This window comes from Camelus ferus, chromosome 26, assembly GCF_009834535.1.
Source record: "Camelus ferus isolate YT-003-E chromosome 26, BCGSAC_Cfer_1.0, whole genome shotgun sequence".
NCBI classification, from domain to species: Eukaryota; Metazoa; Chordata; class Mammalia; order Artiodactyla; family Camelidae; genus Camelus; species Camelus ferus.
Genome location: NC_045721.1, coordinates 25,955,508 through 25,981,889, shown reverse-complemented (window position 1 = coordinate 25,981,889; position 26,382 = coordinate 25,955,508). Strand labels below are relative to the sequence as shown.

Here is a 26,382-nt window from a genome sequence, read left to right as displayed (position 1 = left end):
GAACATATATGTGTATATGTATACATATGTATGTATATTCTTTTTAAATAAAAGAAAATCACATAAAATAAAACCATTTAATTCAGGCAACAGCTGAGGATAGTTGCAAATTCTTCTGGGGCCTAAATGTGGGGCTACATATTAACATCATATAAAAAATGACCATTAATTGTAGGCATTTCAGACGTTATTGGGTCGTAGTCGGAAGATACACAAATATGTATATTTTTAAAGACAACACGTAGAAAAAATACTGCCTTGGTTAAATGCCATTGATAGATTCACAAAGAATTCTGAAAAATGAGTATGAAGTAAGGATCGATGATTTCCATAAAATAAAATGCAATATTCCATGTAGGAGTCAATTAGAAGGCAACAATACACTATTTCAGAAAGTTCAGAATTTGGAGTTAATGTACGATATCAGAAATGAAAGGAAGACACAAATGAAACAAGTGAGAAACAAGTAATCATGCCCCAAAGAATAATTTAAATAACTTACTGGTGTGATTCTCAAACTCCTGTGAGGGCTCTGGAACTGAACACTTCACTACATGTTCTGTTTGCTATAATTAATTATTAGATGGAACTTGTCACCACCATTACACTTCAGATAAATCAACCTGATAAACGGCATTTATATCCGCAGTCCTGCTAGTAACAACACAGCCAGTATTTACAATTAATTCATAAAACACTCGTGGGAAGAGCTATTGAATTTTCTCATTTTTCTTTTACTTTGTTTCAAACTGAGAATACAATATAACATTTTTAAATTGAAAGATAAACTGGTTTCAAACAATGTACAAGCTAAGTTTTTATTCTTTTGCAACATTTAAACAATACTTTTAAAAGCAAAGTTAAAGAATTTGACTTTTATGCTTTACTGTCCCCTGTGCAAATATCTAGGTAACTTAAAAATTAAAAAAAAAAAAACAGGTATGTTTAACAAGCTAAATATTCCTTAACTTTTACACATTTAAAACCCAATGATTATCTCTGATGGGTAAACTTATCAACTCTTTTCTTCTGCATATGGAAGTTAGTTTTTATCAATAATGGGTTTTCCCTAAAAACAGCTGTGTCTTCTCATTCGATGGCAACTTTTCCTGCTTCCTCTGTTTTTTTTAATTTCAGTGCTACTGGAAAGAATGAGAATTGGATGCTTATTACCGTCTCTGGTAAGTATGTCTGTATCTTGCTTAATTAACCTCTTCAAAAATACTCCCAAATCTCCCCCAAATCTTCTGAGCTTTCTTCAGACCTTGGGCATCCTTATTTCTGGCAGAGGAGCTGATCATGAGGGACAAACAAACTTGGTCAACTTCCTTTATCTCCACTGAAATATTCTCTGCAGCTTTATTCCTCCTGCGTTTGCTTCTGTCCCTAAAATTGGCCTTGACCCATCTGCTTTACTTTCAAACATGCTGAAATCCACCTGGGGGCGAGGTGGCAATATTCAGAGTAGGGAGAAAGTTCATAATACTTAGGATGCCTTCTGTGATAATTTAACAGCCAGGGGACGAGCAGGAACCAAAAGGAAGCAGCTCCCAGCACCTCCTGTCAGCCCTGTGGATGCCTGAGGAGGCGAGGACAGTCCTGCTCACCCCCAGGTCGTTCTAAGGCCCAGATGTAACCACACAGAGCTCTTGGCACACATGGAGCCCCCCAAATACCTTTAGTTCCCTCCCCTCCTGGAAACCCTGGCAATCACTCGCTTTTATACTGTCTCTACCATTACCTTTTCAAGAAAGCCATCTGGTTGGAATCATACAACATGCAGCCTTTTCAGATTGACTTTTTTCATTTAGTAAATGCATTTAAGTTTCTTCCATGTCTTCTCATAGCTTAATAGCTACTTTCTTTTCTTTTTTTTCTTTTCTTCTCATTTCTTTTTACTGCTGAATAACACTTCTTTGTCTGGATGGATAACAATTTACTTATCCATTCACCTACTGAAGAACATCTTGGTTGCTTCTAAGTTTTGGCAACTATGAATACAGCTGCTGTAAACTTCTGTGTGCATGTCTGTGTGTGGACCTAAGTTCTTAGCTCCTCTGGGTAAATAACAACACACGTGATTGCTGGATTATCTGGTAAGATTATGTTTAGATTTATAAGAAATTGCCCAACTATCTTCCAAATTGGAAGGACCATTCTGCATTCCCACGAGCAATGAATGAGAGCTCCTGCTGCTCCACACCCTCACCGGCATTCGGTGCTGTTAGGGTTCTGGATCTTGGCCACCCCAATAGGTGTGCAGTGGTGCCCCGTTTTGGACTATCTCAGTCTTAAGCCCCAGTTTACTGCACCGCATACATATAAATCACAAGCTCTTTACGGTGAGTCTTGAGTCCTGTAGTCGTAGGGCTTTCTGGTCTGTGTGGGACTCCACCTGCCATAAACCATCCAGGGCTTACCCTTCTTCAGGCGAGATAGCATCGCTGTGTGCGGAGAGCCCTGGAGAGCACTCAGCAACGTTCAAAGCAGCAGGCCAGGTTCAAAGGGAATTAGCACTTCCAGCGAGAAGGGCAGCATTTCAAAAGCACTCTGGGAAGTGCGATAAGCATCAAGATTCGACAGCGGATTTAATTTCAAGGTAATCACAGTAACATCCCAGGCGCTAAGTTCACAGAGATTTACGAGCCGAGCTTTACATAACTGACAGCTGGACATGGAGGACTGTCCTTGGTGATAAGAAATGCTGCGGTGTGCCACAGATTTCACTCCAAAAATACTGGAGGAAGCTGTCGCCCTCCTGGACAGTCCAGGCAGCAGAGGCGTGAGTGGGTCACCAGGGTGCCCGTTGTGTCTGCAAAGCCTCCTTCCGGGCCTTCCACCGGTCTTGCAACGACAGCAAGCAGTGGAACTCAGTGCTGCTCTATGTTCTCGGTTTCCTACAACCCACACAGATCGGAAAGTGCTTTTGGAGAAATGAATGGGAACGATGCTCTACAAGAATTATCAGTGCGATGCTTGGCTGTTTGCCAGTAAGTTAAGCAGGGTTACATCAACAGCGCCCCAGGTCCCCGAACGCTCCATTAGGAAGTGTCACCATCTCGGTTTCCACAGTAGAACATGTAGGGCCCAGGCCACGTCCCAGTCACTGCACGTACGTTGTTTTAACCTCGACAGCAACCCTTTCACAACGGCAGAAGCAGCCCTTCTTCCACGACGCGCCCCAGACCACAGCAGCAGCAGCCTGGGCGTGTCTGGCTTCAAAGAGCCAGCAAAACGCTGAGCCGTCGACTCAGGCTACAGAAACAACCCGTATTCTCACTTTAGAAGCTGAAAGCAGCAAGCTGATATTTAACTTACATTTAGAGATAGTGGCCCCGTACAGGATTTTTGACATTTCTCTAACAATCCTAAGAATAAATAGTTTTGCCTTCCAAAATTCTCTATAGAATATAAATGCGTTTATAATATAAAGCTATCATAGTAAGAAGCAAATAGAAAGAGGCATACTCTTTCAAAGAGGAAGTACGTCTGAAGTAAAGCTTTCGGGTAAATGGACACTCCAAACCCCTGCTGCCGGGGTCGAGGGCGACAGCGCCCTCTCCAAGGGTCTGGACATTTTAAATCATAAGCGGGTAAAGTTCCTGCACAGTTTATGAATGGCACGTACATTGCTGTGGACTGGTGATGGTGCAGAATCTGCTCTCCGGACCAAGAGTCAGACATGAAACACTCAAACTGAACTCCTACGACCAGCAAAGGCCTTGGCACCCCCACGGTGAAGCCCACTTGTGCTCACTGCAGGGCGGTGTGTCATCTTACAGACAATGGATGCAGTCTCCCAGAGGGCCGCCTCTGCCAGCGTTCTGTACCCCGTGCCTGATGCAGGCAGCATCAGTGTGCCCGCGAGCCTCTGCACCATGGACCCCAGGCACCAGTCACTAGTCAGTAAGGAGTTTGGGGAGCACATAGTAGGTCCAGACCACCCCCACCCAAAAGCAACCAGAAAAGAGGCGAGAAGACAAATGATTCTCGCCCTGAGCAGTAAGTCTGTGTCTACGTCCACCCGGCCTCCTCCAGGGGGACCCTGAAGATTAAGGTGCACTTTTTACCGCGTTCCGTGCCTCTTGTGTTATGTTCCCCTCTGTGACACAGAGGCGCCAAGGCCCCTCCAACAAGACGGCTCTGCTGGCCCCAGAGGTCAGCCCCGGGACTGGGCCATGGCTGCCCAGGTGCCTGGTGGGCCGCTACTCCTGGGGTGCCTGTGAGGGTTTCTCGCGTATGAACAGGCCCACTGAGGTAAAGCAGACGGCCCTCCCAGTGTGGACGGCATCACCCATCTGCTGAGGGACCACACAGAACACAAAGGCAGAGGAAGGCCAGACTCTCTGCCTGACCGACAGCTTGAGATGGGACACTGGTCCCCTGACTTGCCCCAGGGGCTTTCCTGGGTGGCGGACGGCAAACAGCGGGACGTCTCAGCTTCCATAATTGCGTGAGCCAATTCCTATAATAAACCTCTACACACACACACACGCACACGCACACGCACACAAACGTCCTGCTGGTTCTGTTTCCCTGGAGAAGCAGACTAGCCCGGGCCCCCTGCTCTCCAGCTTCTAACCTCACCCACATCTCAGCGTGGGCCCCCCACCCCAGACACGTGGAGAGCCGTGCAGCAGAGTGAAGGGAAGGATGGGTTTGTCTTCAAAGCCCAACTACCCTTCCTAAATGGATCACCTTCGGTGTCAACCTTTCTAACACTCAGTCTCTTTATCTGTAAAATTGATTCTATAGGGTTTGTGGCAAACCTCTCTTGTTGTGCACACAGAACCATCTGTTACCTTGTGTTTCTCAAGTACCCGTCCCCACTTTTCTCTGGAAGGCCGACACACTCAACACCCTCACTTCCTAGTACCTCTCTCAGCTGGGGGTCTCCAGGGGACAGAATCTTTGTCAAAGATGCATAAGTGGAAGTTGGGTGGGGCTTCCGAGTGACAATATCCATTCCATCCCCACAAAATTTATCAGAGAGTGATGTTCAATAAACTGTAAAACATAGAATTTGAATTTCAAAACACACAATTGTATCAGTTGATTAGTTAAATATCTTCTAGGGCAGAGCGGCTGCACCTGAGACAAACAGATCCATGTGGTTTGGAAACGTGAGACACTGAAATAGTGGACGTAATATTATTGAGACTATTTCTTCCCCCTAAACTGAGAGCTGACAGACAGAAGACACCTGGATAAAATTGCTTCTGGGAATACTTCTCCATTTAAATACGAAGATGCTGTCTAATTAAAGTTTTAATACTATTTGCATACTAAAATGTGCATTTGATTTGCATTTATCTACAAAAATATAATAAGTAATATAAGCCTTAGATAACTGCATGCCAGAAAAGTATGACAATTAACATACACTCATACGGACGGGTCTTCAGGGACCCCAAGTATTGGCACTGCTGTGAGAACTTAAGGAGAGGCTCACTTTAATAGAAGCTGCAACCTAGACACTTTCAGGAGGACACAGTCCTGACTTCTTTGAGAACTAGACTTATTATTTCATTGAAACGTTAAATTGTGTAATTAAGGTAATACGTATGATATGGACTCAGGTTTTCTCATCTGAAACAGACTCCAGTTGTGTAACTACAGTGCACAATGGCGCTGGTTCATGCCTCAGTGCACGTTCTCTTTCAGTTTTTGGCACTAATTATAAGAATGCAAAATAAGCAGTTTTCAAGTTGCACGTGACCTACACACTTACAACACCATCCAATTGTACCAAATTAATTCAAGAAAGAGCAGCTCCCTCTTACAGTAATTATATCTTTACACTGAAGGGGGACAAACCAGTAACTGAAGAGTACGGCATGAATGCTTATAAAAGACAATCATAAATTTGGGTTAAGGGCAGAAACAGAGACTATGTGATCCAGATGTGAATTGTCCAAATAAGGACTTTTAAGCTTAAATAATTTAATTATATTTTCCAAGACCTTGTGATGTAATGGCGGAACCAGGACAAGCACACACAACTTTCTGAGTCTTTGTTCAATTGTTGTCAAAAGTTCGGTGCTTGTGTTGCAGAAAAACAGACTGACCATACCTCCAACCCAAATCCTCCAGTTTATCAAGAGAGCTCTTCCTCCGCTAAGAGAGCCTTTGGTCCACCAACAGTAAAAACAGCTCTGAGATGAAGAGTGCAAGTTAAATGCTCTGGTTTTGCAACATTTATATTTCAGACCCACATTTACCAAAGAGAGGTGTCCTATGGGTCAAAATTATGGTTTCCAGTTATCAGTTTCAACTTCCTTTCAAATAATTCTTTTAGAATAGGATACCACAGCTCCTGCCCCTCCTCCCTCTGACACACGTTCTCAAGCGACGCCCACCCTGAAAGGAATCACGGCCCCTCTCGACTTGCATCACTGCCTGCCCCATGACGCTGCACCTCGTGGGGGATCCAGAAGTTTTGTGTTCAGTCGTCTTTTCCTTGCCAACGCATTCACTTCCTTCGCCTTTAATTGACATTAAATTCCAAGAGGACCTGTTTTCAGTCCTTCTTCATTCTCTTCGAATATTTCACTTTACGTCTTCAGGGCAGTTCTCCTTGACTGTTTCAGGGCAGCCTCCTCTGCTCTGCTTTGTACAAACTGTCTACCACACACTGCGAGGGCAGCGCTGGTAACATCCTCTCTGAGGCTCAGGAATAAACAGATATTCTTGGCTTTGTCAATTAGAAGAAAACCTTTTAAAACATCAGTATACTGTCATTTACTTTCTGCAACTGATTTAAGTCGGATTTGTTAATGGCGTTTCCTGCTGGCTGTCAGCAGGCACCTGAGGATGCAGGTTCTGTAGCCAAGAGACTCCGGGAAACGCTTGTGTTGATGACCCTCTCAGCCCGCAGCCCCCAGAGCATTTCATGGGCCCGCACGTGGGCATCCAAGGTGAGAGCACAGACTCTCTCTTCAAAGCTGAGTCTACTGCATTTCCTTTCTATGAATGCCTCACAAGGCTTCTGTGGGTCACATTTGAAGACATGCTGCTCTGTTGCCTGAATTTATTCACTGACTGTCTGGAAGCCACTTGCTACAAATGATTTACTCTAGAACTTAACTAAAACACTGTGAAGGTCACTGTGAGAAGACAGTGACAAAAGGCGCTGAGACGGCCCTTCAAACTCTGGAGGTGGTGTGGGCCTTCGGCACCCACGCCGAGTCACAGAAGAGAGAAAACGAGTCTGGGGACCCAGAATAAGAATAGAGGTGGACATGGGATGGTAGCCTCATTGATTTTTTTGAAAATCTAACTGCATTTGGTTTCAACCTTCAATCACATAGTCTGCAGCCGTTCAGATCCTCCCCATAATTTAAAGAGAAAATTGTAAAGGTGGAAGTTTTCATGGTTTCCACTGTCTCTACGTTCAGCACCTGTGTGTGTGTGGTCTTTGGTTATAGGGTAGACAGAATCTGATGACCTTAAGGTTCGAGGCCCCTGTGGACTTCATACACCCTGTAAGATCTGCTCCACCTGCGTGTGACCAGGATCTGTGAGTAGTTAGATTACTTTACAACGAAAGCTGACATCCTTCGATTACCCTATGGTATGTGATTCCACTGGCGGCCTGGAGAGCAAAGGTCTCCTCTTTGATTAACGGCGTTATCCGATCTCCCCTATGGGATAAGCATCGAAGCGAGGAAGAGCCCGGTTCACGGTGGAGACTCAACAAATGGTGGTTCCAATCTTCACAAGCCCTCGTGCAAATAAAAACTGTAAGTCAGAAGTGTGAACTGTCACCACCATCTAGTGGTCAGAAACATTGTCATCAAGCAGGAGAAGGGGAATGTTTACCCTCGGAGCAGTTTCTCACCTGGTCTCACGGCCTTACAGGTGAGACGAGCCCCTACATCCCAGGGAACCCATGGTATGAATGGGTCAGCTGCCCTCTTCAGCATCTGGACTCATCCTGGTGATGTGTCGTCCATGGGGGCTGAGAAATAGTCACCCCGACATTGTGAGTGTACTGTGCTTCAGACGAGAGAAGCCCGCGTGGAGACCCAGCAGCGGTCAGGACACCAGCGGCGCAGCACCGTGGATCAGCGAGTCAGACTCCTTCCTGCTTATGTGACTTCTCATCTCATCGCACCTGCGTGAGACTTTACCATTCCGTGTGTGGTCTTACACAGAGCCAGGTGTCCAGCACTGATAACACGCACGACGCCCGCTGCGTTCCAGATACTGACCACACATGGTGCTAGCTAACTGCAACGCAGATAAAAACATTCAAAATTACTTCCTCGGGACTTTGAGACAAGGGTTCATAAATATGTGGACAAATCCCTACTGACTAATCATTTTTTAAAAAATAGTATGTGTACGTTTGTTTTAGGTATGTATGCCAGTGTGATGATGTAATGCTGGGAATTGCATTTCCTTAAATTGCATCGACGGATCAACTTTTATTCCAGGCAGAGTCCAGGCTGACGTGCACAGAACTCCTCCTCCTGGGGCCTGGGAGGAGTTCTGCGTTGCGGTCACCAAAGTGGTAGATCCGTCCCACGAGGAGAACGGGCAGGGCAGGCCATGAGAAACCCAGCACTTCTGCTGGAAAATAACTATATTTCAGTCTCTAAACCTTATTTTTCTCTGTAAGGCACTCAGGCATGTGCTGTCAAAGGAGTTTCTGAAGACACGATCCCCCTCCCTTCCTCCTGCCTGCAGTGTCCTACTGACGTTAACTCCGGGGTGAGTCTCAACCTGTGTCTTCCTTTTATTCTCACTGAATTCATCTGAATGATCAAAGTCTCTTGTATGGCACAATTTAATATGTGGGTCTCTTAAACAGGCGTCCACAGTGAGACCATGATAGGAGGTAAACGAGCGCTGGTTTCCAACCTCTCTCCAGCACACGGCGCTGATGCTCCCGGTGAGGGCATGGCCGCACAGTCCGTGAGTAATTTTGCCGGAAGACTGGGGGCACCTGGATCCGTGCACAGTAAGACCCCGGTCCTGTGGCTGAGTCTGCTCTGGGTTTCTGACCCGAGACGAGGAGGTGCTGGTCAATGGTGAGAGCCACACTGGTATGAGCTCCCTTCCTGCCTGAACCACCTGCCAAACTCCCCTTCACGTGTCGCCGAAACAGCCCACGAAGTACACAAGCTTCACTTCGCAAATAAATATTAAAACAAAACTCTCATCTGAAGGAAGGAATTTTTATGCTCCATCACCCATCTGCCCTCGCTGCTGCCATATGCAGAGTGCAGGCTGTGCAGGTTTGGGAGTAAAGGCACTGCGGACTTGTTACTATTTGCACAATCTGCCCACTTGTGTTGTGCACACATATCTGATGGCCTGATGTGGCGATTTCTAAAGGTGAGGTGTGAAAGAGGAGTCTGCCAAACCTACAGACAATTCTGGTAAGGTTAGTGATAAAGAACTGCTTTTTTTTGTATCATGTCACTGCACTCAGTGCAACATGAGGGACGAAATAATTCTGTCTTTAGAGTGAAAGCTACTTATCATTTTCCATGGGGACACACGGTGTCCTATTCACTGTGCATGGTACATGGGGACAACTTACACTCACAGCACTGGCTTCAGCAAACTCGAAGACACTTAACTGCAAATCACAGCCATTTGACAGGTAATGTTGCTGATTATTTTAAACGGCTACTGGGATCTCAAATAGAGGAACACTTTTGTTGTGGGGAAAAAAAGTCACATTGGTGAAAAGGCTCAGGAAGCAAGTTATTCAGTAACAGAATTTATTGACCAGAAAGGACAAAGTCAAACGGTTGGTGAAACCTTAGTAACTCACACGAAGAACTACCCTGAGTGCAGAGTGGAATTCCAGGATGAGACAGACACAGTGTGAGAAACTGGAAGAGACTTCTCCTCCCAAAGTTACCGCCAGTCAACACTGGTGACAGGCACGGGGTGCTCTGAAGGGCTTCTACAAGAAAGCAGTGACACAGCCCCCCCACCAGATCTGGTCAACAGATCTGGATAAGGGATCTGGATGAGGGATTACATCAACAGGTGTAAATGAGGGTAAAATTCAAGAACATGTTTTCTGCCGTAAACAGGTGCTTTGAATAAGCAAAGACTAAGATGCATTTAATGGTTTGTCTTCCCTTCTGGAAACAAAAGATCTGGCAAAGAAGCTGTGTTGGTGACTACACAGATGGCGCCTGGGTGTTGATCTCATGGGAGGTCTGACTCTGTTGTTACAAAGGGAAGTTTCCATGTTGTCACAGCACATGGTTCTCTTCGCAGAAAGGGGCTGTTGCAAAAGCCTGTGGACAGTGCTGCAGAAGTGATGAACTTCATAAAATAAGGACAACTGAATAATGTTTACGGACCATGTGCGAACGTAGAGGAAGAGGCTCACGGGAGGTGGAGAAGGGCTGTGGGAACAAGTGTCAGCTGTCACTTCCACCGCGTGAGCCTGGAGAACAGGCTTCTGCAACCTGCCCCCCACCCCCGCCACAGAGGAAGCAACCTGACCTCAGGTGATAACACTATTGAATTTAAAAGGAAACCAGAACATTGGGAAAACCACACTGCAAAAGAAAACTCGGAGATGCTTCCACCACTGTGCGGGTTTAGGGCTGGGGAGGGCCTGTTAAACCTCCTGGAAGAAGGGAGTGGGTGGCGGGGAGCGGGCCGCTCTCTGCACCTCCTGTTCAGCTGGAGAACACGACTTTGCAGGACGGGGAACGGCCTGTGAGCTGCGGGCTGACGCCTGCGCACCACCCCGGAGAGGGTCTCCGAGTCCCAGGAAGAGGAGGCCCTGCCACCCGGTAGGCAGAGGGCCCGCTGCTGCCGTTCTCAACTCCTTACAGCAGTCAGCAAGCTCCTGGGCTTAGAAGGCTCAGGAACGGAAACAAAGACTCTCTCGCCAGTAGAAAACGAAACTAATGAGTGCTTAGCTCAATCTGAAACTGAGGACAACGTATTTGTGAAGCAAAAAATCGGTGCTGTTCCCACTGAAGGGGTGCACTAGAGACGCTGCAGTTTCAGAAACCCCACTTCTCATGTGGATATTGATTCACTGCAGAGAGCAAGGGGCCAGCTGCTGTGAATAACATTTTTCATTTGCTAGGAATGCATCTGTGCCTAAGCATATCACATAAAAATATTTTTTCCCAAAATCTTGTATAAAATTTTGCTCAGGGGCTCTATTTTCATTCTTATTGCTTTACTATTTACATACCATTTACTGTTTCACACTGTTAATAGACTTGAGTTTGTCAATAATATTAAAGTATATTTACTACCTTTATTTGAATCAAATCTGAGCCATCTTTATGGAAAAAAAGTAAATCCTCTTTTGCCTTAAACAAGTTATTCAACAAAAATGTCCTATGTTTTTCTTATAGGTGTTCATATGAAAATATTAAGTTTCATAAGTGTACACAAAGCCTCTGTCAGTGTTTTTAGTATAGAAAGTTTGACAAAATGTCATTCTTTGTTTTAAACCTGGAAAATGACTGTTACAAATGCTATGCACCACATGATATACTTTGTTAGCATCTCCCGTAACAGAAATTTGTGAGAACACTTTGGCCTATTTGGAAAAGTTTTTTTAAAAAGTAAAAATTAAGAAAATGAGTTTATATTTTCCGTATAGAGGGGGACCCACGCGGAAGAACAGGCTGCTGTGCTGGTCAAATTGGACAGAGGCTCAGAGCCCAGGTCGTGTTCGGCTCTCAGGAGCACTGATGGTGCTGGCGCCAGATCGCATCTCCCAGGACTGGTCCTGCCACCAACCTGAGAGCTGCCAGACAGCACAGTGACCCCGGCTCCCTGAGGCCTGGAATCCTCCCTAGTCCTTCCTCCAGGGACAGCCCGAGAAAGGCGTTTCAGCCACGCCCCTACCCCCACTGCACCGCACGCCGGTCCTTCCTCTCGCTCTGCAAGGTGTGTACAAAAATGTCTCCAAAATGCAAGCCTGACCCAGTGATTTCCACGCTTAACCCTCTCCGAGCCTCCCAACCCTTCGGAAGAAATGCCAACCTTGTTGGAGAGGGGCGCGGGCGTGTGCTTCGTGGTCTGGCCCCAGCTGGCTGCCCCGGACACCCCTCACTGTAGCATCAGCCTGTGTGATCACAGGGGCCAACCCAGCCTGTGTCCTGTCCTGAGGCTCTGCTCCCCCAGACCCCTCCCCAGAGACCTGACCAGCATCTTCCAGGTGACAGCCCAGCACTGGACTTCGTCGGCACTCCACACCCGAAATCCATCACCTGGACCCACCAGTCTCTATCACTCCGCTCTGTTTTATTGGTTTATTGACTTGTGTGTTTGCTTTGCATGGCACCCACTACCACCTGAAATCATGTCATCTGTTTGCTTCTTTACTTTCTGCCTGATGTTTCACTCAGAAGTAAGTCCACGAGGGGCCAGACTTGCTCTGTCCTGGGCGCCACTGTCATCCCAGGCCCAGATATGCCACCTGCAGACACCCATGGATGCTCATTCTGAAGAAGTAAGTGAACCAGAAGGTCAGGGAACAGTGGCGTGCATTGAGATGCTGCCACTCTCTGCCTCCTCTGCAAAACTGGAAAACAGCTTCGCGTAACTGACCCCGCCTCCCCAGGGCACTTAATCACCTCTCAGCCTAGTGACGCGGGAAGATCTGTGTCCCACAGCTCTCCAGGTTTACCTGCCTGTTGGGATAAAGCTCACCTGAGTTCAATCACCACTCCCATCATGCTTCCGGTTCTGCTGCTGCTGAGAGCAGCAGCTTAAAAGGCAGACCTGGCCTCTTGGTGTGGAGTTTCCTTACCTTGAAGAGGAAGCAACACCAAAGCCTAAGGCACAGGGCTTTAAGGATTCAGTGAAATAAGGAACACAGTTCCTTTAAGTTTCTAAATCATGTTAATTCCTCAGTAAATATTAGCTAACATCGCCTGCCACCTTCTGCTGTGTCACAGCACCCCCACCCACTCCCATCCTTGAGACAGCTGGAGGTTCTGATAAGTGAGCAAGTTTTGGAGGCCAGTACACGTCGTCGTTAAGCTCTGCGTGGATGCAGCGTCAGCGCTTCAGGATGCAGTGGGTGGAGGAGGGAACGGACTAATCCGCCCTCAGACGGGGAACCAGCAGATTTTATTGAACACCTGACTTGCAGGATAGCCATGCTGTTGCCCTCCCTCACCTCCCTAATCATGACTTCTGTTTGGGAGGCTCTGTTTTCAGACTCTTTTCACTACAGATAGGACATTTTTCTTGCTGACATGTTAGGCTCTTCGTAGCTCAGGCCTGATATTAAACCACAGTCTGGTTTTTATTCTACGTACCAGAGGCCTGACTGATGACCACAGGCGCTCACTGCCGTGCAGCCCTGCACTTCTGCACTGAAGCCTGTGACTGGCGGGGCAGGATGCTCTCTGTGACACCAGCATGTTGACGGTGACCTTGGCCTCCACGTCATCCCACTCCGAGAATTCCAGACTTGATTTGGGACACTGAAGATAGAGGCTCATCACCGTGGGACCTAGGACAGACTTCCCGAGTCCCACAGAGGGAGCGACATGCCACATCTGGAAGGGGAAGGAAGTCTCATGGCACGTGTTTGGGGAAAAAAGAGATTTCATTGACTTGTGTTCTGAATTACTGAAAGGAATGGCCAAAATCTCAGAGCAGCAAGTGACAAAGAGCTTCTTCTCTACGTGGAGGAACTGAGGCCTTCCCAGCCTCTGAGAGACAAAGATGTGATTTCCCGGGGGAGGGGAGAGCCACCTGCGAGAAAAACTGCATCATGATTTGGGAGGAAGGACTGAGGGTGTTATTAGAAACTTAAAAAAACACATCAACACAGAAAGTTTGAAATCTCATCCAATCATCTATCATTTATGTGGCATTTTTTCTTTTAAACTCAGATTGGCATACACAACCTGGCCCAGATCGCAGACAAGGGTGGGGAGGTGTTCAGGGCAGGTGTCAACGTAAGAGTCTGAAGCAGTGAGGCTTAATCACGGCTCGGCATGGGGCTGAGCAAGAGACAGGACTTGGGAAATATTTCCACACACAGACACAGAGGTTTTCGTTCTGATCTTGAGACGTAACCAGGGCATCCCTGGTGTGATCCTTTGAGACCACGGCCGAATGTTACCCCTGCGGATTCAGCCAGTACTCCCAGTGGCCAGTCTCCTCTGACAGCTCGTGGGGGCAGGTGGACCCTGATGAGGCTGGCGGGGAGGCTCGGGTACCGCACCATCTAAGCCGTAAACCTGAGCTCCATCTGAAAGTCCCAACTCTGAGGGGACTTACCAAAAGCCTGCACTGAAGATTTTACATAATTGTAGCTCATTTACCTCAATCCTACATCAAGATAAACTTGTTTTACACATACACTTAAAATATGTATGTATATCTACATCTGCTTCTGGTAACTTTTAATTCAAATGTGAGGTGTGTTTTTTTTTTCAAATAGGTGCCAATCATAATTTGAATTTTCTCTTTATTTTCTGTTCACTTAATTGTCTTACACATGCCAGTTTTCTATAAAATATATACTAGTTCAGCATTTCAGTCATTCTGTATCTGTACAGGATTCTGCAAGTCAGTCAAACGGGATGTTAAAACAGCTTCTATAAAGCAAACGTTTGAATGGACCATGTTCCCCCAACATTAAATGGGAGAATGTCAAAACGGGCGATTTTAGTCCAGATCAAAGACAAAGCACGTAAGATGTGAATGTAGCTGACGACGTTATGCTCTAGAGATTTTAAATCTGTATTAGCCCACAAATGCCTTGCACATAAGACTCCTCACAGCACTCAACAGCACCAGATGCTGGGACGATTCTGAACCATTAATGCCCTAGGTGGATTTTATGAACATGAAATATTTAATTAAGAGCACTCTTGTCCGTCATGTTAGCATTTAGAAGTGACCCTGTGAGATGATATGCTTGGTTCAGTCCTCTAGCAAAACGTGTCAAACAAAATATGCCTTCTCCTCAACAACAAAACATTCCTGCTACAAACGGAAAAATTCAGAATCAGTCCACGGACTTGCAGGAAGCCACAGCGACGAGAAGCAGGTGCTGGGTGTGTCTGCTGTTAGAAACAATAACGGCATGTCTCCTCTGTGAGCACCTCTCGAAGCAAGGCTTGATTTATTCCACTTCTGCTACCTGGGAGGTTCATTCAGTTTCAAGTACAGCTGCCCAGCACCTCACCACAGAGAGGTGACGGGAGGGTAAATCCTTGTGGCTCCCTTCCTCCGGCACCTGCCAGGGGCCCACTCTGCAGGGCTGACAGCCATCAGCAGGCCTCACACGTCAGTGGAAACCCGGGAAAGCAATTACCAGGTCATTAGCACCATCAAAGCATCGCCTAGAGGCCTGTGAAGACCCGCAGAACACTCTCCAGACCTTTGGAATACTCTCTTTTTAAGTCTGCACACTGGCGGGAACCGCTGGGTAACAGGTATCCTCCAAAATAAAGAACAGCCTAAGGAAGGCAAGAAAGTATGGGAAAGCCAAGTGCTCACAAAGCACCACCCACGGCCAAGCTTAGGAGCGACAAACAGTTTATCTGGGAACATTAGTACACTATATTTGGCCATTTTTTAGACCCAAATAATGTGTACATTTGTGGGGTTGGTGGCTTGGAGACAGCTTTATCTGTTAAAAAAAAAAAAACCAGTCACAGCACCACCCTCTCTGCCTCCTAGGTGATATAAAACAATTAGTTGTCAAGCTAATTATTCAGCGTTGTTAATCAGCCTGCTCTACTCCACCCACCATGCACCAGACAGGAATTCAAAGACATTGTAGACAGAGGCTTGCTTACAAGAGATAATAACTTATTTCATTCAAATCTAGGATTCCTAAGACCCACCATTATGTTTTATACCATTAAGAAACAAGGAAACAAATTTTTAGAACTCTTATAAAATACGATACAAAGTTTAACTTTAGCTCTGGGCAAGTCATGAACCGGCCACACAAATCTATTACTGTCTGGGGAGCTTCTCCCTCTATCTGCGGGGGTTTGACCATTTCCCCTGCCTTTGGTTGAAATGCTTGGAGTATGAAGGTAATCTTTTTTCCAGTTGAAGATGGTTAAAAAAAAAAGCAAAGGAAAAAAACACAGCCTCGTTATTTGTGAACACTTTTCCCTTTGTCTCTTAACAGGGTGAGATAAAAGCGTTCAGAGTGTGATCTTTTTGCTGAGGATCTCTGTATGTAAGAAACGGAAGACTATGTATTAAAAACAGCAGTGGCCTCTGGGTGGTAATTACGCAAAATGGCATTATACAAAGTTTTAATCTTTTCTTTCTTTTATAAGTGTCTAAATATCCTCAATAAATTATTTCTCCATCCTGTTTCATCGTCACGCAATGCCTGGTCGCCACGTGGATGTGTTTTACTGAGCTGGGCTGTTAGTTGGTTTTCCCTCTTCCTCCCACCGTGGGACCTCCCTGCAAGCGAAGACCTGAGATCTCTGCTCATCGCTCTTTCCCAATTATCTGCAGGAATGTGGGTGCAAAGATGTGCTGAACGAGTATGTCTTGTTGTATTGTTCCTACTTGTATGATCACTGTTAGCTTTAAATAAGAAAAGCACTGAACAGAAATGTATTTAGATGCAAGGAGTGAGTGGGCGGCACTTGGGCACTGAGAATGAAAGGGCTGGTACAGAGAGGGGGTATACTGGAGACTTGATACGGACAACGTAAGGCACCAGTAACGTGAGGGAGCCCTGCTGCTGTGCAGGAGGACAGCTGGCGCTGAACCCGACTTCCTCCAGCAGAGGTCAGGGACTTATGAAGAAAGCAAGGGGACAGTTAGTTGACCCCATCGTGGCATCTGGGCTGGAAAGGTGTCTGACGGAAACACAAGGACGCTCAATGCAGTGTCATAGCCGACAGTCATGTCCTGTCTCTGCTTCTCCACCAATCTGTGACTCCCCTAATGTGGAAATAACATCTATTGAATTATATCTATTCAAATTCCACTTCAAAGCATCTTAAAATACTGTGAATGCAAATGAATGCCTTTTCTATATCTGTATGACTTTGTTACTTCCAATTATGTACAAAATCCACTGAATAATAAAAAGTTAATGTTCTTTCTACCAAAACGACTGTGATAAGCTGAACTTTCTTACAAACATTTAATACAAAGCAAATTTTCTTATTTGTCTGTAGTTCTCAAGAGTTAGTCATCAAATAAAAGGCGTAATGCAAACGTATACATGGCTGTGGCCAGTTACTACCCCTGAAATATCTCACAAGTCCATCTCCTCCTCCCCAAACCTGAAGCCGCTGTGCTGACCGAGGGTCACATGGTCTTGCACAGTCACAGCAAAGTCCTCGCGCTTCCTGCTTCTGCCTTGTGCCCTTCAACACTGTCCACCTGACTGTCGGCAGGATGACCTCTAAGACGTAAGCATTGCAGTGCTCTTCCTTCTATCAGCGGCCAATGCTGACAGCCAGCGCCATTAGCATCACACTGAAACCCTCCGCCTGTCCTTCAGGGTCCCATTTAAGTCTTCTTGCATCTAGGAGTTAATAATCACACTGAAGACAAGGAGGCGGAGGAGGAGGAGATGGAGGAGGGATTTCTACTGTGTTTGGGAGACAAGGTTCTACGTGCTTCACACTGATTTTATACTCTTCACAACAACCTTCAAAGGCAGGCACTGTTAACACCTTAAGGAAACACAAGCTCAGAGTGGTCAAATGTTCTGCCTCAATCACACAGCCTGCAGGAGTCACACCCAGAAGTCCAGCTTAGAGACCACCCCCAGTGCTGCTCAGTGGTGCCTCAGCCCACTGGCCGCACACCCCAAGCTTAGGTCCTCATCCCTGGCTCCCCTCCCTTGCTCCACAAAGGACTTGAGGATTTTCTGATCATGCCTACAATGCCCTACTGGCCTGGCATTCTGCACAGGTTTCTAAGCTTATTAACCAGTGATAGTCCGAAGGCACTCACAACAGTTGAAAAGGATTGTTAAATCCACTTTCCCATCTATTCCCAAAAGACCCACCTGCTCTCACTCCCCGCTCAAGCCCTCACCCCTCACGAGCTCCTATGACTTGCCCATCTGCTAGAAAGCCGTCCGCACACCCAGCAGGTTCTCCTGGCCAAGGCGATCCAGATGCCCTCCCCCGCCCTGCTCTTCTGGTTGTCTGGACACACCATATGTGCGTAAAGTTTAGTTCATTTCTCCAAAATGGCCGAGATGTCACCCTGACAGTTCAATGTGCAAGCACAAAATGAGTGTGGGAAGACCCACATGATGTCCTAGAAAGTGGAAAGGCAGGCGTGGCAACAAGAACCCACGTTTCTAAGTGTTTGTTTACTTAATCTCCGTTAAACTTTACAATTTCCTCCACGTGCAAAGCACCATGGGATGCTCAGATGCACATGAAGATGTTTATGAGGGTTCTTCAGTTGCTAATATTTGCTTGGCTAATGAAATACTTCTATGAATTTTTGAGCATTTGTTTACTTAGAAGATTGCTATGTTCTGAATGTGTTGTGTCCTGCCCCCCGAATTCGTATGGTGAAAGCCTAGTGATGGAAATGGAGGTGGGGCCTTTGGCAGGTGGTTATGTCAGGTGGGCTGTGCCCCTGTGCCTGAGATTAGTGCCCCTGAGAGCCCCTCCCTGTCTGAGTGTGAGGACAGCGAGAAGCCTGCACCTGCACCCTGGAAGGGGGTCCTCACCAGAACCCAGCCACGCTGGCACCTGATCTCAAACTTCAGCTTCCAGAAATGTGAGAAGTAAATGTCTGCAGTTTATATGCCACCTGGTTTGTGATAATTTGTTATAGCTGCCTGAACGAATGAAGACAAAGTTGAAATGTCTTAAATCTTTTAAATCCTGAATTTACCATGAACAGAAACACTGCTCTCTGAGGTGCTCAAATTAAAATTGGGTACTGAAATTTTTTCAGCGCCAAATGTATTTGAAAAAAAATTTGCATGCACACACACATATACACACACACACATACCCATATATCCACATATGTTAGGGTTCCAAGGAAAGCTGTCTTCCATGTTTAATCTTTTCAGTGAAAACCCCAGGGGTAGACTTTGAGAGCCTTTGCTTGTAATTCCCATAATCTGTGGGTAGCTAACCACATATTACTTAAGAATTTGACCACAGGACTCCTCAAAAGTTTTACCTGAGAAAAGATGGATTGTTGAATGTATTTATAGTAAAAAATATTAAGTAGTATCTTGCACTGTATTAATTTTTATAGAATCTCTACTAGACTAGGACAGCAAGAACAATTACAGACAAGTGCTTAGAAACCTACTTGTCCACTAAACTGAATCCACTTGGGGTACTTTTTGGTTTTTGAAAAATTTTTCTGCAGGTTCTCCTAATACATGCACATTAATTACTACAGTAATTCTCCTAAGAGTCATTATAGATAATGCATATTAATATAATACATATTAGGATAATTATATACATTAATAAACACATGCAAGTGAATAGATTTCTGGTATTCCTGTTAACTTGACATCTCACAATATTACAAATTGTAACACGTGTTACTCAGAGACTCTGTCAACTCCCTACAAGCATTTTTTTGTATGAGCTGTTCTGTGTCACCACTTGGTATAAACTGACACATGTCCCTGGGTTATTTAATTGTCGAAGCAGATCTAAGACCAGGGAAGAGTGTAAGTCATCATGAGAGGGTTAATCCTTCAAACAAAAGAGGGGTTTAGTAACTAATGTCTCATTGACTTTGGAAACTGATTTCAGTTTTCTATTTGATCTTACTTCATAAGGTTTAGAAAGCACATCAAACACACGAATTGAGGTGTACCAATTCCTCTTGCCTAGCATTCCGCTCATGCTTCTGGCAAGAGCCACTGTCTGGAAACCTTTACGTAAGCCTTCCTTTTTCTTATGCTCGATATGTAACACGCCTTCAGCACCACACGCTTAATCGGGAAACCCCCTTATTTGGAATGTCTCCCAAGGAATCAAATTAAGCTTAATGATACTTAATGGCAATGGCTGCTGCTTAATTTGGATAGTAATTCTGCTTAATTGAGACGCCTTCAGGTGTCTAAGTGGAGCTCTTGCAAGAGAATCGTGTGTGAGTCTGTCAACCCGGAATAGCTTGGTTCTTCTTTGAACATTTCACCCAAATAAATGAAGAAAAGGCAAGGGACTTTCTGAAGCAGTATAACAAGAAATTCTGAAATTCAACTTGTCAATTGTTGCGAGTACAGAGTCAACACAATATGTAAGAAATATTTACAAAAATCTACGTAAGTGCACACAAACATGAGAGAGAAAAGTGGAAGCTGTAAAATGAGAGAAATGCATACACCCAAACTGCATAAATCCGTTATTTCATCTGTCATTGTGAAGTTTGGCCAAGTCTAAAAATCAACTTCAAAATGTCAAAGGACACACTTCATGAGTTGTAACTAATTTTAGCCCACCCGTGTCCGGTGAAATGGGAAGATAGTGGGCTTTGAAACGTATCAAAGTCAACAGCTGAACGTGGAGATAACCAAGATCCCCTCCTCCGTCCCTCCGCTTGTCTGCACGTGGTGGATGCGGCTCGTCACCCACAGCCGCCCGCCCTTTCTTCTGGCCTCCAGATGGTTCTCTCCTCAGCTGCCTAGGAGCTGGACTGTGGACATTTGACTCAGTTGGGCCTGGAGGGACGCCTGGAGGGACGCCCAGAGGGACTTCTAGAAAATCTCCTCCATTTCCAAGAGAGACACGCTGAGTTTCTTCACTGAACTTTGAATGTGAGAATGCTACGGCCTCTAGTGACCTGAGGGGGTGTCATCACAGTTCCGGAGAGCTGAGCAGAGGAGAAAGGCCAACACCGGGGCCTCGAGCGAAGTTACTAAGCTCCATCCGGAACTAACCCGGGCATCTCCCTGGCTCTGCACTTTTGCTACGTGAAACAGTGCTTCCCTGAAATCGCCCAGCTCTGAGGGGGCTCTTCTGCTACCTACAGCCAAAAGCCTATGGACGCACAGAATGACCTATTATTTCATCTCCGTATGGTTCTCATCAAAGTGATAAGGGAACAGAGCTACAAAGGAACTAACTTCCTTCAGGAGGAAGAAAGCTGTCATGGTGCAGTGACAAGGGCAGTACGTTTTCACCCTGAAGTGAGGGAATGACTGCACGGTCCTGGGCGGGCAGTTTACCTTCCCTGGATCCCAGCTTCTTGTCTGTCAGGCCAGGGGTTTAGACCATGGGCACTCCAAGCCTCCTTCATGTGCATGGAGATTTCAGTTACTCCAGTGTGTACTGTGTGGACAGAGTCACCTGCTGTACCACTGAACAAAGGATGTTGCGTCCATCAAGCCCTCAGCCTCTGAGGCCACCCCCAGGCGCACCCTGAGGGGACTCAGGTTGGACAAAAATCGGGTTCTGGCCCTACATAGTTCAGGTGCAGATCAAAGGAATGATTTCATTGAACCCAAATCTCGCATCCTCCCATACATAGAAAAATGCAAAATTCATTAACTTAAGACATCTGGTTTTCTTAATTAACAATCATCTTTTGATGTTCCAACTACCTGCTTTTTTTTTTTCCTTTTTGCAAAAACTCCTATATCTCCTGGCTCTTCCCTTACCTCCTTGGGATAGTCCCTCAGAGTGAGCTGAGAGCCTGTCTCCCAGGCCTGAGTCCTCAGCATGCCCACCCAACAGGACAAAATTCTCAACTTTAAGGTTGTGCTTTTTCTCAGCCAACAACAGGAAAGAAAGAGAAACAGGCCTGTCCTTCACGTAGGAAAATCTCTGCCCTGGAGGACATCGAGCTAAGCGAGAGAAGCCAGACGCAATAGGACACGTGCCGCGCAACCTCACTCCTATGGAATCTAAGCTAGTTGGACTCACAGAGGCAGAGGGACGGCGACTGACAGGTGCCAAGGGTGCAAGGAACAGGAAGATGTTGGTAAGGGATACAAAGTTACATTTACGTGGAAGAATGGGTCCAGACATTGAGTGTACGGCGGGGACCACGGGTGACCATACAGGACCGTACACTGGAAGACTTCTAAGAGGGCAGACAGTAAGTGTTCTCAGCACCAGAACCAGCACAGACGAGCACACCGAGAATACGCACTCTATAGCTGAATCCGAGACGGGCTCTCCAATACTGTGGATGGACAGACACACATGCAGCAGGAGAATTTCAACCCAAACAGCAAAAGTTAAGGGTGCATGACATGCACAGCTTGCTGATCTTAAATGGCCAGCCAGCACAGGGTTGGTCTCACTGGGCACACAGAGGTGGAGGATGAGAGCCTTACCTTGTCTGGATCCATCGTGGTGATGACCCACACACAGTGTGCGTTGTCTTCATACTGAACCGGGTAATTCGGGGAAGTAATGACGCCGCTGGGTCCACGCAGATTTGAGCCACACGTCCTAGCTGGAAATACAGAGATAATGTTATTTTCTACAGGATTCCATTTGTGTGACGAAGACATAAGATGCACATGGAACTTCGAGGTAACTACTCAGCGACTGTAGTAAAAGTGGCTTGTGATCTCAAGCTGGCAAGTGGATTTTGCTCAGCCTTCAGGACCCTTGCTTGGTGCCTGCAACATTGAACTGGAACTCTATTACGTATATCTTCTAAAACATTACTATTCACAGGATGCCCTAACTGACAACAGCACTGTGCACAATGTCAAATCAAGTAAGTACATTTCAAACCCCATTCTGACTCAGACAGGGTCTGCTTAAATGTCTGTTTGTACGTGACACAACAGGAGAGTGCTGCAGAATTCAGGAGACCAGGGTTAGTCTGGACGATTCCCTACACTCTGTGACTGGGGATCAGTAACTCCAACTTCCATCACCTCACCCTGTCCTTCTTAAATGAGGATGGTGGAACAGAAGATATTTTAAGTTCCCTTCAAGTTTTAGATCTTATATTATAACAAACTGTACCAATTTCCTTATAGCACAATGCAAACAGGAACTCAAAGTGTAGTAGAAAGTATAAAGAAAGAAAATAGGAATGGTGAGTCTGAAAGGAAAAGTACCCTAAAACGGAAAGACCAAGGAAATGACACAATCCAATCAGAAGGGCTGAGCTCTGAGTATAAACATATTTCAGCTGACTGCCTCTAGCCTAAAAAGCTAGAAAGGAACTTTTAAAAAAATCAGTAGACAATTTTTGGAAATCAAATGTCACCCTGATCTCCAGTCTTAATGTTAGTAATTTAAAATGGGTTTAACAAAAGAGCAGAAGAGCTAATCCCACAAGTTAAGAACTAACACAAGAGAATCTCTGGCTCATCCCCTAAAACACCACATCACACAGACTGATTGAACTGCCATCCAGTGAAGAGCTAACTGTCATCATGGCCCAGCCTTCCTTCCTTCCTTCTCGTTGCTGGCTGAGCACCCACTGCAGGCCAGACATTGTTCCGGGAGATTCAGCTAAACGCTAAATAGAGCAGGGTTCTGACATCCAGGGCCATCTTGTCGGGGAGGAATGAGGAGAAGCGAACTGGGAAGTTCCTAACTGCCCTCCAGGAATACACGTCTCCCTGTTTCATTTACAGTGATGGAGCAGTAATGTGGATTGTGCCTAGTCCCAACAATACGGCTGTGTTGTAATTGTTAATTTACAGATTCCTCTTTCCTACAAGGCTGTGAATCCCTTGAACTTGGGAAGGCATTCTTCCTTTCCTTATCTGTATACGCTCAGCACTGTATCCAGTGTCTACAATTGCTGACAAAGCAAAAGTGAGAAGATGACTTTAGACAGCTTTTGGTTTACTTGATACTTACTACAAAAATAATTAGCTCTGAATTCACCTACTGTACGTCGACTAACAAAAACATATGAAAGGTAACTTAAAATACTGACATTTGCTTTCCAAATGAACAGCATTTTTTAGTAAACAAGAATGCAACGTGAGCTGGTTCCAAACCCAGCAGGTGAGTCATGGCTGCAAAAGGCGTCTGACGGCAGCACACTCAGGCACACGCACCTGCACCATGCTAGCTCACTCTCCAAGGGGCTCCCAGACAAAAGCACAGACTTCAGAGCCGAAATTTTCTTAAAGCACTCTAATATTACCAGTGTTAATTAGAAAACCTTAGAAGAAAAACTGTCAATAAAATTGCGTGACACCTTTACGTTACATGCTCCTACTTTGTGAAGCTGCATACTGAATGACAGAGGCGGAATGTCCTGTTACTCAATAAATACCTGCTGACTCATTTTGAATTAACATTATCAAAGTGCCACTCTAAGCATTCCAAACTTTGAAAAGACACATCTGAAGAATCTGTGCAGTTGGGAACTAATGTGTTACAGCCCCACTGACAATTTGTACTTGTCCAGTCATTAGCTCCAGCTGTCACTCTGCTGGAAAGTTCACCAATTCTGACAGCCCGTCAATGGCTTTGTGTCCCAATTGCCTGCTTTGAAGCTTGACCTCTAACTTGACTTATTAAAATTGTTACCAGTTCTTCATGACATTCATCATACCCACTGCTTGGGGAGACAGGATTTTTAGTGATTATATTTTTAGTGAGGTAACTACTAGTAAAATATTCACAGGGAACCAACACACTTTCTACACGTAATGCATACATGATACCAGTTTCACACAGAGCAAGTTGTGAATCTAGTCCCTTCAGAGGTATATCTCATCAAAAGTTGTCCAATTGATATATAAAATATATTCTTCTTTTTCCTTATAACTATGTCCCTGTTTTTGCAGTGCATTTTTCTAAGAAATTAACTTTTTAACCCATACTTTTAATAAAACCATCAAAATAATCGGCTGAAATGAAATATGTGGGAATGCTCAGGGCAGAGATGTTTTTTAGTGGTCTGTTTTGTTTTGTTCACTGTGTAATCTCGACAATTAGAACGGTTCCTGGCAGTTTCCCCCATAGATACTTGTTGCTGTTGTTTTTGAGTAGGTTAACAGCCTTAAATCATATGATCTAACTATAATTATTTAATTCTAATCCTCTTTCCTGGGAAATTGTTGAAAACTTGAGCTCGTACCTCAGTCCTTGCCTTTCTGTAGAAAGGGACCCCATCCTAGTCATCTGCCTCTTCACCATGTGATGACTCTACCGCCATCATTACGATTCAATAGGCACTACTTCCTTGTTTCAAGCTTTCCTACTGGACACAGGTAATTCTCAGATTGTCTACCGATGACCACTCAAAGTTCCAGCATTTCTGTGTAGAGTTACCATCAGATAATAACAGTGTACCTTGAGTTATCATGACCTCTGTGTGCTGAAGCACAGACTGGACGGGATCCTCCAGGCCTCCCGAGACCACCTGTCACCTGGGGCTTTCTTTCTGTTCTGCAGCAGGACGGGCCATATTAAGCTGCGTGTTCTCTGAATTTTAGAGCAGGGAAGGTAGAAAGAACTATACTACTTCCTCTGTCACACCCCACGTCTTCCTCCTCATCAGCTTCAAGCACCTGGAGGTGAATTTTGTCCACGTGCACTACACGTTAAACTCCTCAAACACCCCATCTGTGGGAAGAGTAAGAAGAGCAATAGCCCAAGAGACGAGAGACAAGCCAAGACTCCTCTCTCAGTCCTCAAGGCTTGACGGACACGCACCCAGTGAGCAAGGACCAAGAGGTCGAAGGGCCCTGGGGATGCCCAAGCAGGTGTTTCTGCCATTGGCCCTGAGATCAGGTTCCCTCAGGGTGGTGAGGGAGAGGAGGACGGGCGATGAGAGAAGAGAGTACAGGAGGGGAGGGCGGCCAGGCAAGGCATGCACACCCTTCGACAGAAGGAGAGCGGGGGTCTCAGTTTATCTACAAACCCATCTACACTGCTGTGCCAGCTTTTTTTCCCGCTAGAGCTAACACAGACTCGACTGGTGATCTGGGAGTCATCTGACTCTGAATGATCTGGCTTTATCACCCCGCCTGTCTCTTTCCAGTCACCAACTCCTCACTGACCCCTCACGCCTCACTAGGAAGGGCTGCGTAGCTTCTCAGACATGGAGGAAGCTCAGCTGACCTGTTGGACTATGATGAGCAATTTCACCGTGTCCTTGGAGACAGGGAACTGCTTCCCAAACAGTGGCTTCTGCACTAAACACTTATTTAATTAGTCAGCAAAGTACGTAATTAAGCGAATAATTAAGTAATTACAATATCCTAGTGTCAAGCAAGTTTTTATAGCAAGATTCAAATACATTCTTATAATGGAAACGTACACATGAATGCTCAAACGTATTTGCGTTGAAATCCACTTTCTGCCCCTGCCAACACTTTCCCCCTTGGCAAGATCTTCTTGGAAAAATAACACTTAACATTAAGCAATTAACACTTAAATCTTAATAATGCTTAATAAATGTTCTTTGACAATAACCATGACCTAATTAACGTACAGCTAATATTACTCATGTGGCAGCATTGTAAATTTGTAAACTCAAAATTTG

General features: G+C 45.6%; 1 protein-coding gene across 1 annotated transcript in view; it reads right to left on the bottom strand.

Annotated features, from left to right (window-relative positions):
* Window positions 1-26,382, bottom strand: part of CSMD1 (CUB and Sushi multiple domains 1) — a 1,664,412-nt gene that overhangs the window by 286,118 nt on the left and 1,351,912 nt on the right. The window contains 1 exon segment of the mRNA XM_032468715.1: window positions 22,244-22,365. Within this exon segment, the coding sequence (XP_032324606.1) occupies window positions 22,244-22,365 (122 nt within the window).